Raw genomic sequence first — 12805 nt, forward strand, 5'->3', positions numbered from 1 at the left:
TTAATAGATTAGGTTCTACATTCATCATATTTAGTTTTAAGGGGGAGGGGGTTTTGGTGAAAACTATGTGAATTTATTTTTTTTGTCGTCAGACATTGAACTTTTGATCTCGCCCCTTACAACCTTTACTTGATAATAAGCTACTGACCTGCTGCTATATCCACATCCACTACACCTTCTCCCTTTATATCAGAGGAATCCTCACTACACACATGTGGGTAGCTATTTGATACTGTGTTATTTTGATTATGGTTTTGTTCCCCTTGATGCACTTCTGTCATTGATCCTAAAATTTATATAAATTGAACATTTCTATAATATTTCATAAAATATAGTGGTTCCACCCAAACTTTTATTATCATTCCAATTACAAATGTTACATATATTTTTACCTTACCAATTGCAGTTCATAATCTCTTAATTCAGATCAATTTCCTAAAATCTGTCTTGTAAATGTTATGTTATAATCTAACTTTGTACTGGGTTGTTATAAACACAGGGTTTGACACAATCTGAGCAAACTGGTGTGTGTATATATATATATATATGTAGTACAATAATAAAACGGTAATTCTAAGTCGGACTGCAACGGATGCATAAAATCCAACGTAATAGAGGGAAATTGCATGGAGAAAATGGTTTAGGGTTAACAACAGTGACCTAATTCTCGGAAGTTGGACTTATTTTTTTCAAAGTTTCTGAGAAGTCAGGTAAACGATTTTTGTATTATAAAACAGAACAGTATTCTGGCTTTCAACTGAGAAAAACTTTTTATGTATTATCACAATTAATACCGAAGTTTTGAGAGTTTGAAGCAGGCAACTGAGAATTTATGGCTGCTTTGTTAGCTCCCTTCTCACTATTATACTTGGGAGTTTTTTTGTTTTGAACATATTTTATTGATCAAAACCCTGTGGTTATAAAGGGATTTTAGTTATTTGATTCATTGAGAAGAGTGTAGGTGTGTGGTTACAACATTTATACAACACCAAGCAAGTTACTCTACACGTGGAAACTTATGTGTGGGAGTTATTCACACTAAATACGCAATTACAAGATTTTTGTGTAAATCCCCCCCACATGTACTATTTCCATAGTTATGCAATCTATTAATTTATTGGTAATTATTGGTATTGGTAATTATTGGCACAATTAAACCATAACCATATGGTTTGCGAAGGAAATACAGGTAATTAACCAGCCGCGGACATATCCACGTTTACAGTATAACAGCACCAAATTGTGCATTGAATATTTCTCATATATTACCAAGTATATTACCCAGGGTATCCCAAAATCTTCAGGAGAATACAGTGTGTTACCTTAACCAGATTTATGGACAAAACTGTCAGAAATGTTGAGAGAAGCAGGTGAATTACTAGTCGAAATAGGTAGAGTAGGATTATCCGCCAGCTGATCTGAAAGTTGCTTTTCATGAACAGATGTCTCTACATGCGGAATAGGGCTGTTAACTTGTGAGGAAGAATCTTCCACAACAGTATGCATACTATTTTGTGATGATGCATTATTCCTTGGTAACGAAGATGCACTGGAAATAGTTGTTGGATGATCGGAACTTTGTGGAGCAATGTTTTCCGCATCATGAGATTCTAGAATGATTTCATTCTCTTCAGTTGCTTCAAAGCACTTGGAATTATCAGTAGAGTTATCCGAAACACAGTTATTTGTTCAGTAAACTTTAAGTTAGAAATATAAACTGCAATGGAATATAGTATGAACACTCTTTGTTAACAACTAGCATTTCATAAATTTCCAAGTACATGAATGCAATAATTGTCTGCTGCCTGGGAGCCTGTAGTAATTTTGATATACATGATATTACAGGGTAGGAATTAAATTCAAAATTGACCATGACATCATGACATGTGGAGGGAGGGAAGGAAGTATACATACAGTCACTCTACCACATTACTCACTTAATCAATATTAATTTCTTGCAGTTACCGTAGGTGATGACACATTTTGAAACTGAATCATTATTCTATATCTTAAAATATGTCTAATATAGATTGAGTTATGGTGGGTTGTTTTTATATACTCATATTGTAACTGAGTATATATACACATATTTATGCCATGTTCTTGTTGGTGTAATTTCGAGACCCTATAGAATGCTCTGATTTCCAGACAACAGTGACAAATGCTATAGTACAGCAACAGTATTGAATATCTCACCATTAAAAATACATACCTAAAGTTTCCCCACCAATTTTCTGTTGATCTAAGCATGGAACCATGTTTTGTGTTCCTGGGGAGATTTTCTTTGGTTCCTGGGTGTAACTGGTAGAATCATTTTGAGAAGAAGGTGCAACAAAAATGTCATTGTGGGGAATATTGTTTTCTGGATTTGGGATCTGGTCTTCAGAAGTTGAGGAGTCCTTTTGCACAACAGAGCCATTGTTCTGCACAACTGAGCCATTGCTCTGCACAACAGAGCCATTGTTCTGCGACAAAGATTGGTTATCAACAGCACTTACACAATTTTCTGATAACAATGCAATGTTCTCTGCTGGTTGAGAAGATGATGTAATATTTTCTACTGGTTGTGAAGATGATGTGTTGTTCTCTGCTGGTTGTGAAGATGACGTGTTGTTCTCTGCTGGTTGTGAAGATGATGTGTTGTTCTCTGCTGGTTGTGAAGATGATGTGTTGTTTTCTGCTGGTTGTGAAGATGATGTGTTGTTCTCTGCTGGTTGTGAAGATGATGTGTTGTTCTCTGCTGGTTGTGAAGATGATGTGTTGTTCTCTGCTGGTTGTGAAGATGACGTGTTGTTTTCTGCTGGTAAATATAAAAAATAAATTTCATTTTTGAAAATACATGATGCCTCACCCCAGCATATTTATCATGAAGTAATAACATGATTCGATCATGAGGTATGCTGGCATATTAGCATCACAGTTCATGCCCTCGTGTATTTTCAATGATAATCACATCATATGAAAATCAACCGTGAATCACACTGAAAATGAGTCCCAGATTTTGAAAGCTGATAACTCTGCTACTTAACCTTTAATATTCTCCATACCTTTTGATTTGGATTGATCTGCCATGTTACTGAATTGCAAAAGGTGAGCTTGAGTATCTTCCCTGTCTATATTTGTATGTCCTATATCAAAAACAAAACATACTTTGTCACTTGTAATTTGTTCTAATAACAATTTTAGCAATAATGAAATAACTCATTATCTCAATTAACTTTTTATTCAACAACAAGAGGCCCATGGGCCACATCGCTCACCTGAGTCACCTTGGCCCATATCTGAAGACTTTCCATATATATTTGCATGTAAAACCTTAGTCCCTATTATGACCCAAACTACCCTTTGCAAACTTGAATCTACACTATGTTAGAAAGCTTTCATGTAAATGTCAACTTCTTTGGCCCAATGGTTCTTGAGAAGAATATTTTTAAAGCTTTTTCCTATATTTGTATGTAAAACTTTGACCCCCCCCCCCCCACTTGTGGCCCGATCCTACCCCCCGGGGGCCATGATTTGAACAAACTTGAATCTGCACTATGTCAGAAAGTTTTCTTGTAAATATCAGCTTTTCTGACTCAGTGGTTATTCAGAAAAAGATTTTTCCTATATATTTGTATGTAAAACTTTGATCCCCTATTGTGGCCCCATCCAACCCCCGGGGCCCATGATTTGAACACACTTGAATCTGCATTATGTCAGGAAGCTTTCATGTAAATCTCAGCTTTTCTGGCTCAGTGGTTCTTGAGAAGAAGATTTTTAAAGTTTTTCCCTATATATTTGTATGTAAAACTTTGATCCCCCCTTGTGGCCCCATCCTACCACCGGGGGCCATGATTTGAACAAACTTGAATCTGCAATATGTCAGGAAGCTTTCAGGTAAATTTCAGCTCTTCTGGCCCAGTGGTTCTTGAGAAGAAGATTTTTAAATGACCCCACCCTATTTTTGCATTTTTGTGATTATCTCCCCTTTGAAAGGGACATGGCCCTTCATTTGAACAAACTTGAAAGCCCTTCACCCAAGGATGCTTTTGGCCATGTTTGGTTGAAATTGGCCCAGTGGTTCTGGAGAAGAAGTCGAAAATGTGAAAAGTTTAACAGACAGATGGACAGACAGACGGACGGACGGACCGACAGACGACGGACAAAAAGCGATCAGAAAAGCTCACTTGAACCTTCGGTTCAGGTGAGCTAAAAAAAACAAGTGGCCCATGGGCTACATCGTTCACCTGTGTAACCTTGGCCCATATTTAAAGATTTTCTCTATATAATTCGCATGTAAAACTTTGATCCCTATTGTGGCCCCAACCTACCCCCAGGGGCCATGATTTTTATAAACTTGAATCTGCACTATGTTAGGAAGCTTTCATGTAAATTTTAACTTTCCTGGCCCAGTGGTTCTTGAGAAGATTTTTAAAGATTTTCCCTATATATTTGCATGTAAAACTTCGATCCCCTATTGTGGCCCCATCATACCCCTGTGGGCCATACTTTGAACAAACTAAAATCTGCCCTATGTCAGGATGCTTAATTATTCCTATAAATTTTTACTGTCCTAGCCAAATGGTTCTTGAAAAGAAAATTTTCAAAGATTTTCCCTATTTATTTGTATGTAAAACTTTGACCCCCTACTGTGGCCCCATCCTACCCCCAGGGGTCATGATTTTACCAAATTTGAATCTGCACTATGTCAGGAAGCTTTCATGTAAATTTCAGCTCTTCTGGCCCAGTGGTTCTTGAGAAGAAGATTTTTAAATGACCTCACCCTATTTTTTTCCAATAACCGTTTTAATGCAAATTTCTAAATCTTTTTATTGATAATGTTTTATTTTTTTCCCCAATACTTTGTATAAAGTGCTTGACATAACAAAATCAAAAAAAAAAAAATTTAGCTATTGATCTTAATTACAGTATTCTATTTTGATAATTTTTATGATATATACAATGTACATGTAAGATCTTATGCCATTTAATTGTGTTTTATTGTTTTATTCCTCTTCTTACTTTTGTAAAGTGCCTTAGAGTAATTACATGTAATTTGTTTTATATAAGGCGCTATATAAATTTTATTATTATCATTACTATTGCACCAAGTTTGATTTAAATTGGCCCAGTGGTTCTGGAGAATATTTTTCAGATGACAAGATTGCTACACATGCATAGCCATGTACCCCACCACCGCAAAAAAAGTTGAAGCACAAATGTCCCATAACTCCTGTACTATAATTTGTCGAATCAAAATGGCTGTGCAATATGATGAACTTCATATGGTGACTAACAATCCTACAAAATTTGAATGAAATCCAGTGAGCGGTTTCGGAGGAGTTGCATCCACAAAGTGTTCCTATAGTGTAGCACGTACAAATTCAACAAAGTCCCATAACTCCTGTAACAATTGTCGAATCAAAATGGCGGCATAATATGATTAACTACACATGGTGACTAACAATCCTACAAAATATGAACAAAATCCATTGAGCGGTTTCTGAGTTGAGTCCAATAAATGAAGTGGGACAGATCGACGCACAGATGCACGGACACCAGTATTTCTATGTCCCCTTCCGTGTTGCGATGGGGAACAAAACAGTTTACAACAACAGACAAATTTTTATCAGGAAAGCTTACTTTAGAGCCTTCTGTCCACATGAGCTAAAAACAACAGTATGATTTTGAAACACAATTACTACATTGTCACTGTGTAAAATTGTATACACATACCTATGATAATTACTGTTTTTTACCTGGCAATGAAGTGGGCCATGAATACCTTGTTACCATGCATTCCGATAGTGCTTTATACTAATCAGCACAGACTTTGGCCTTTTAATTCTAACTATGCAGGCATATGGGAGTAAATTTTATCAAATGAATCCAAGGCAAGTATGCAACAAACGTACATTACAAACTGCATACACCCTACCCTCCAAATTTCCCAAATGCCAAAGACGAGCAGGAAACCTTGTTGTTACCCAAAATGTTAGCCAATTTCCATTGTAAGGAAGTACCAATGTCAATGTAATACAAATAAGCGCAAAATATGCCTTCGATTTCCAGTTACCAGGTATTTCTATGTATTCTGCCAGATTATCACAATTGAGAGCAAAAGTAGCACCATCTCTATGAATGAAAGGAGTTTGATTATTTAATGGCCTTCACATTTGCAGAATCTTATTATAAGTGGTCTACCTATAACTGACATTGTATTAAAGAAGCAATTTGGGACCAAAAAAATTATCTGTTTTTAAGCAAAACAAATACTTTTTTCTCCTTATACACTTCAGCTCCACATCAATTGAGTTAAAAAGTTGTGGCAGCATGTTACAAATATTCTTAGTTAGCTGCACACCAACAGAGAGACACTTCTTCACAAGATTCTTAAAGTTCAACAAATCAAAATAGATACTTACTTTTACATCTGTTGCACTGGACATCACAACCGAGACACAAAGCTGTAACATGAAAATAGTTTAATTAACTTTAACCAGTCATTAAGCAGACCTCTTGTAGGGCTGAAACGATTCACCGAGATATCGATACTGTTCAATACAAATGCTCGATTCAATGTTCGATTCATAGCCTTCATTTTCAGTTCAATACGTTTATTACAAACAGGTTCAGTAAAATACATCGATCAGGCTCAGCCTGTACTTATTATTTTTACATGCATGAGGGACAAAATACCGTCGAATAATATTCAGACTGTTGTTTGCCTTGAGGTTGATGAAAATGATAATAAACTTTATCCGTTTAAACTACAGAGCCAACAGGCATCTTACTGCAGTGTGGCAGTCTGGAAACATTTTGCTTTTAAAATTATGATTTTGATTCTTGGTAATGAATTTTTTCTTCAATTTTATTATTGGTTTCTTCTGTAAATTGTATCGTATTGAAAGTATTGAATCCTGGCATAAGTATTGCAATAATATATTATATGTATCATATCGAGAAGGGGGCATATCCTTTCAGCCCTATTCTCTTGAATGTATCTTGTATATATAAATAATACATATTTCAACAGTTATGAGAAATCGGTAGAAAAATTTCGAAATGCATGTACCTTGCCTCCAGGTCATACTCCTACGTTTCCAACAGTACATTACACAGATAATGTATATCATCATCACTGGTAGAATCAAAAACACAAAGGCCCAAGTGCTGGGAAAGAAAAAGAAAGCACAACAATTTAAAATACATAAAACAACATTCCATAGCAGGGTGTTGCAATCTGTTATTTACCCAAAAAGTATTTCACTTTTTCAACATCAACAAGAGTACCGCAAATGGTACAATATACGCCCGTCTGACAGTGAAATTCAACCTGGAAGCATATTGTGCACTCTGAATTGATACAACACACATTCTGAATAGAAAAGTCTTAAAGTGGGTCATGGTGCACCAATCCATCTCACATGTGAACTCATTATGTATGTCTCCGAGAGTGAGGTTGAAATAAAATGTTGGTGCAATATTTATCTATGATGATAAAAAGTCCAGGAAATCATTTGAACTACTTTTATCCCTAAAGTAAGTCATGGTGCACCAATTAAGTTGAAATGTGAACTGATTATGTATTTCTCTGAAAGGGAGGTTGTGACTAAATTTCAGAGCAATATACCTGTGACCATACCAGAAACAATCTGGAAAACTGTTTGACCTACTTCTATCCCTAAAGTACTGTAGGTCATTGTGCGCCAATCCAGCTGATATGTTAACTGCACTTGTCTTCCTCCAAGAGGAAACCTTTGACTAAATATCAGGGCAATATCTGTAACCATAATGAAAAAAAGCCCAGAAAACTGTCTGACCTATTTCTGGTCCAAAAGTAGGTCAAGGATGGACTTTAATCCAGCTGAAATGTTAACTGAACTTGGATTCCTCCGAGAGGAAGATTTTAACTAAATACCAGGGCAATATCTGATCCATAATGAAAAAAAGTCCAGAAAACTGTCTGACCTAATTTTAGTTCAAAAGTAGGTCAAGGATGGACCAATCTAGCTGAAATGCAAAGTAAACTTGTATTCCTCCGAGAGGAAGCCTTTGACTAAATATCAGGGAAATATCTGTATCCATAATGAAACAAGAGGCCCATGGGCCACATCGCTCACCTGAGTCACCTTGGCCCATATCTGAAGACTTTCCATATATATTTGCATGTAAAACCTTAGTCCCTATTATGGCCCAAACTACCCTTTGCAAACTTGAATCTACACTATGTCAGAAAGCTTTCATGTAAATGTCAACTTCTTTGGCCCAATGGTTCTTAAGAAGAAGATTTTTAAAGCTTTTTCCTATATTTGTATGTAAAACTTTGACACCCCCCCCCCCCCCACTTGTGGCCCCATCCTACCCCCCGGGGGCCATGATTTGAACAAACTTGAATCTGCACTATGTCAGAAAGTTTTCATGTAAAAATCAGCTTTTCTGGCTCAGTGGTTCTTGAGAAGATTTTTAAAGATTTTTCCTATATATTTGTATGTAAAACTTTGATCCCCTATTGTGGCCCCATCCAACCCCCGGGGCCCATGATTTGAACAAACTTGAATCTGCATTATATCAGGAAGCTTTCATGTAAATCTCAGCTTTTCTGGCTTAGTGGTTCTTGAGAAGAAGATTTTTAAAGTTTTTCCCTATATATTTGTGTGTAAAACTTTGATTCCCCCCTTGGGGCCCCATCCTATCCCCGGGGGCCATGATTTGAACAAACTTGAATCTGCACTATGTCAGAAAATTTTCATGTAAAAATCAGCTTTTCTGAATCAGTGGTTTTTGAGAAGAAGATTTTTAAAAAAATTTCTATATATATGTATGTAAAACTTTGATCCCCTATTGTGGCCCCATCCAACCCCCGGGGCCCATGATTTGAACAAACTTGAACCTGCATTATGTCAGGAAGCTTTCATGTAAATCTCAGCTTTTCTGGATTAGTGGTTCTTGAGAAGAAAATTTTTAAAGTTTTTCCCTATATATTTGTGTGTAAAACTTTGATCCTCCCCTTGGGGCCCATCTTATCCCCGGGGCCCATGATTTGAACAAACTTGAATCTGCACTATGTCAGAAAGTTTTCATGTAAAAATCAGCTTTTCTGGCTCAGTGGTTCTTGAGAAGATTTTTAAAGATTTTTCCTATATATTTGTATGTAAAACTTTGATCCCCTATTGTGGCCCCATCCAACCCCCGGGGCCCATGATTTGAACAAATTTGAATCTGCATTATATCAGGAAGCTTTCATGTAAATCTCAGCTTTTCTGGCTCAGTGTTTCTTGAGAAGAAGTTTTTCCCTATATATTTGTATGTAAAACTTTGATCCCCCCTTGTGGCCCCATCCTACCACCGGGGGCCATGATTTGAACAAACTTGAATCTGCAATATGTCAGGAAGCTTTCAGGTAGATTTCAGCTCTTCTGGCCCAGTGGTTCTTGAGAAGAAGATTTTTAAATGACCCCACCCTATTTTTGCATTTTTGTGATTATCTTCCCTTTGAAAGGGACATGGCCCTTCATTTGTACAAACTTGAAAGCCCTTCACCCAAGGATGTTTTTGGCCATGTTTGGATGAAATTGGCTCAATGATTCTAGAGAAGAAGTCGAAAATGAAATGTGAAAAGTTTAACAGACAGACGGACGGACAGACAGACGACGGACAAAAAGCGATCAGAAAAGCTCACTTGAGCTTTCAGCTCAGGTGAGCTAAAAAAGCCCGGAAAACTGTCTGACCTATTTTTAGTCCCAAAGGTAGGTCAAGAATGGACCAATCCAGCTGAAATGCAAACTGAACTTGTATTCCTCCAAGAGGAAGCCTATGACTAAATATCAGGGTAATATTTGTATCCATAAGGAAAAAATGGGTCAAAGACTCAATTGGCCAGGTTGTAATATTTAGAGTAAATAATTTGGGTAGGGATTTATTTGGTGGTAGTTATCTGGAGGACTGTTATGATTTGTTATGGCCTTAGTGTTGAAGGAGGCAGAATTGTAAAGTAAACAAGAGGTACTGTGAGCAATGCTCACTAAGAATACCCCCCGCTTACCCCAATCTCCCAAAGGGTGTTGGTAATAGGTATAAACTACCTCTTTTCTGAGTGTAAAAAACAAATGGCATGACAAACCGAACCATATTGCTACTTCGATGTCCAGTGTGCGTGACCTTTGACCTTTTGACCCCAAAATCAATAGGGAACATCTTCATCCCATGGGTAGTCCATATGTATGATATGGTGACTGTAGGTGGAAAGGATAACGCTTTAGAGCCCGGAAACCATATTGCTACTTCAATGTCCAGTGCGCTTGACCTTTGACCTTTTGACCCCAAAATCAATAGGGAACATCTTCATCCCATGGGTAGTCCATATGTATGATATGGTGACTGTAGGTGGAAAGGATAACGCTTTAGAGCCCGGAAACCATATTGCTACTTCAATGTCCAGTGCGCTTGACCTTTGACCTTTTGACCCCAAAATCGATAGGGAACATCTTCATCCCATGGGTAGTCTATATGTATGATATGGTGACAGTAGGTGGAAAGGATAACGCTTTAGAGCCCGGAAACCATATTGCTACTTCAATGTCCAGTGCGCTTGACCTTTGGACCCCAAAATCGATAGGGAACATCTTCATCCCATGGGTAGTCCATATATATGATATGGTGATGGTAGGTGGAAAGAATAATGCTTTAGAGCCCGGAAACCATTGCGTCTACAGACGGACGGACAGACAACCTGATTCCAGTATAACCCCCCCCACAACTTGTTGCGGGGGGTATAATTATCAAAACGATTAAAGCATAGAATAAATTTAACCACAAAAGATAATCTCACTTACCTTTTTCAAGTTGAACTCTATTTTTAGTAACAACTTTTTGCTGTAGCGCCCATATTCGACAAAGGTCGGACTTCAAAAAACCTAGTGCATAACTTCAATATATATACTTACTTTCTGCAAAGTTTCAAGGTTGTACATAAAAAACTGTAGGAGGAGTTGATTTCACAAAATTTCCCCAACCGCCCGCCCGCACTTCACCATACTATAGACCGGATTTGCACTTCGTGCAACCCGGCCAAAAATGCCTGGAAATTTGTTTGACCTATTTTTAGCTGAAAAGTAGGTCAAGGATGGACTAATCCAGCTGAAATGCAAACTGAACATGTATTCCTCCAAGAGGAAACCTTTGACTAAATTTCAGGGCAATATCTGTATCCATAATGAAAAAAAGCCCAGAAAACTGTTTGACCTACTTTTAGTCCTTTTGTAGGTCACGGACGGACATACCAATCCAGGTGAAATGCAAACTGAACTTGTATTCCTCTGAAAGGAAGCTTATGTGTAAATTTCAGGGCAATATCTGTATCTGTAATGAAAAAGTCTTTACTGTTTGACCTACTTATAGTCCTAAAGTAGGTCAAGGATGGACCAATCCAGCTGAAATGCAAACTCCTCTTACTATTCTTGAGGGAGGTATTGTGACCAAATTTCAAAGTTGTACATGCATCTGTTACAGAAAAAAAGTCTGACAAACATGACCCCGGACGGACGGACAGCGCCATAACATAATACGTCCCGTCTAATGACGGGCATATAAAAATTAAAGCCTACTAGAATAGGGGTCAAGAACCAACAAAAAATCCTGCCTAAGGGCAGTACAATGTAACAATTTACAATGATTAATGATAGTAAGTATTGTTAAAAATGAGTAAGTAGAGTAATATGTTGAATTTGACCATTTTTACATTTCCTAAAGAGATGCTGGCTGGACAGTGGAGAGGTATGTTTCTATGGCAACAATTGAGAAATTTTGTCTAATAAGCATGTTAAAACACTAAATATTTGGCTTATTTGAACCTTCTGCTTGACTTTTAGATAGAGCTGTACTTTACACCCAAAGTCCCAGTGATAACTGACATCCTTGAAATGCTATAAAATATAGTTTATCTGAAAATTTGCTTCAGTTTCTTAAAAAAAATGTTAATGCCATGGATCTATATCTAATCAGTTTTGTTAATTGTCAAATAATTCTTTAAAATATTGATGATAGGCAGTATAGTGGTTACAGGATTGAACAAGGCCTTATCGTCACCGGAGTATAGCCTTACCGGTATATCAAATGTATAAAAAATTCCTGTTCTGGTATGTTCTGATATTCAGCAGCAGTATAAAACAAGATGCATTTTTTTAAAATAAGAAGCCCATGGGCCACATCGCTCACCTCAGCAGCAGTTCCTAGCAATAAACTAGATTGAGCAAAACTATCATTATACAAGCAGCTTGGTTCAGAATTTTTTTTTCAAAGGTAACAACTAAAAATATATAAATTATCATATGCCCTTGTACATGAGTATGACCTTTCATTTTACATGTAACAGACTTCATCTAATGATGCTTTGTGCCAAGTTTGGCTCCCTATACATTTGCATGTAAAACTTTTATCCCCTATGGTGGCCCCACTCTAAAACCAGGGGTCATGATTTTTACAAATTTGAATCTCCCCTTTGTTAGGAAGCTTTCATGTGACCCCACCCTATTTTTGTGATTATCTATCATTTAAAGGGGGTGTGGCCCTTCATTTGAACTAACCTGAATCCCCTTCACCCAAGGATGCTTTGTGCCAAGTTTGGATGAAATTGGCCGAATGGTTCTGGAGAAGATGAAAATGTGAAAAGTTTATGGACAAACAGACAACAGACAAAATGTAATCAGAATAGCTAAAATGAGATTTCGTTGGACATACTAATTATTAAAACTGTTACAGAATCAGAGACGAAATATTGGTTCCAATATTCCATATTGTATAAACACTTATTTTTAGTATTCAT

At 37.0% G+C, this 12805-nt stretch overlaps 1 protein-coding gene across 4 annotated transcripts in view; it reads right to left on the reverse strand.

The window, feature by feature from the left end:
* The window catches only part of LOC125660468 (uncharacterized), a 63589-nt gene that overhangs the window by 32419 nt on the left and 18365 nt on the right, over window positions 1-12805 (reverse strand). For 3 of the 4 annotated variants that reach the window (XM_056148599.1, XM_056148598.1, XM_056148601.1), the window contains 5 exons: window positions 7058-7155; window positions 6408-6449; window positions 3048-3128; window positions 2213-2800; window positions 149-286 (listed from right to left, as the gene is read on the reverse strand). In XM_056148599.1, the coding sequence (XP_056004574.1) occupies window positions 149-286; window positions 2213-2800; window positions 3048-3128; window positions 6408-6449; window positions 7058-7155 (947 nt within the window). The remainder of the gene's footprint in view (window positions 1-148; window positions 287-2212; window positions 2801-3047; window positions 3129-6407; window positions 6450-7057; window positions 7156-12805) is intronic. The other variant, XM_056148600.1, reaches the window with a different exon arrangement.

Source organism: Ostrea edulis, chromosome 9 (genome assembly GCF_947568905.1).
Source record: "Ostrea edulis chromosome 9, xbOstEdul1.1, whole genome shotgun sequence".
NCBI lineage: Eukaryota > Metazoa > Mollusca > Bivalvia > Ostreida > Ostreidae > Ostrea > Ostrea edulis.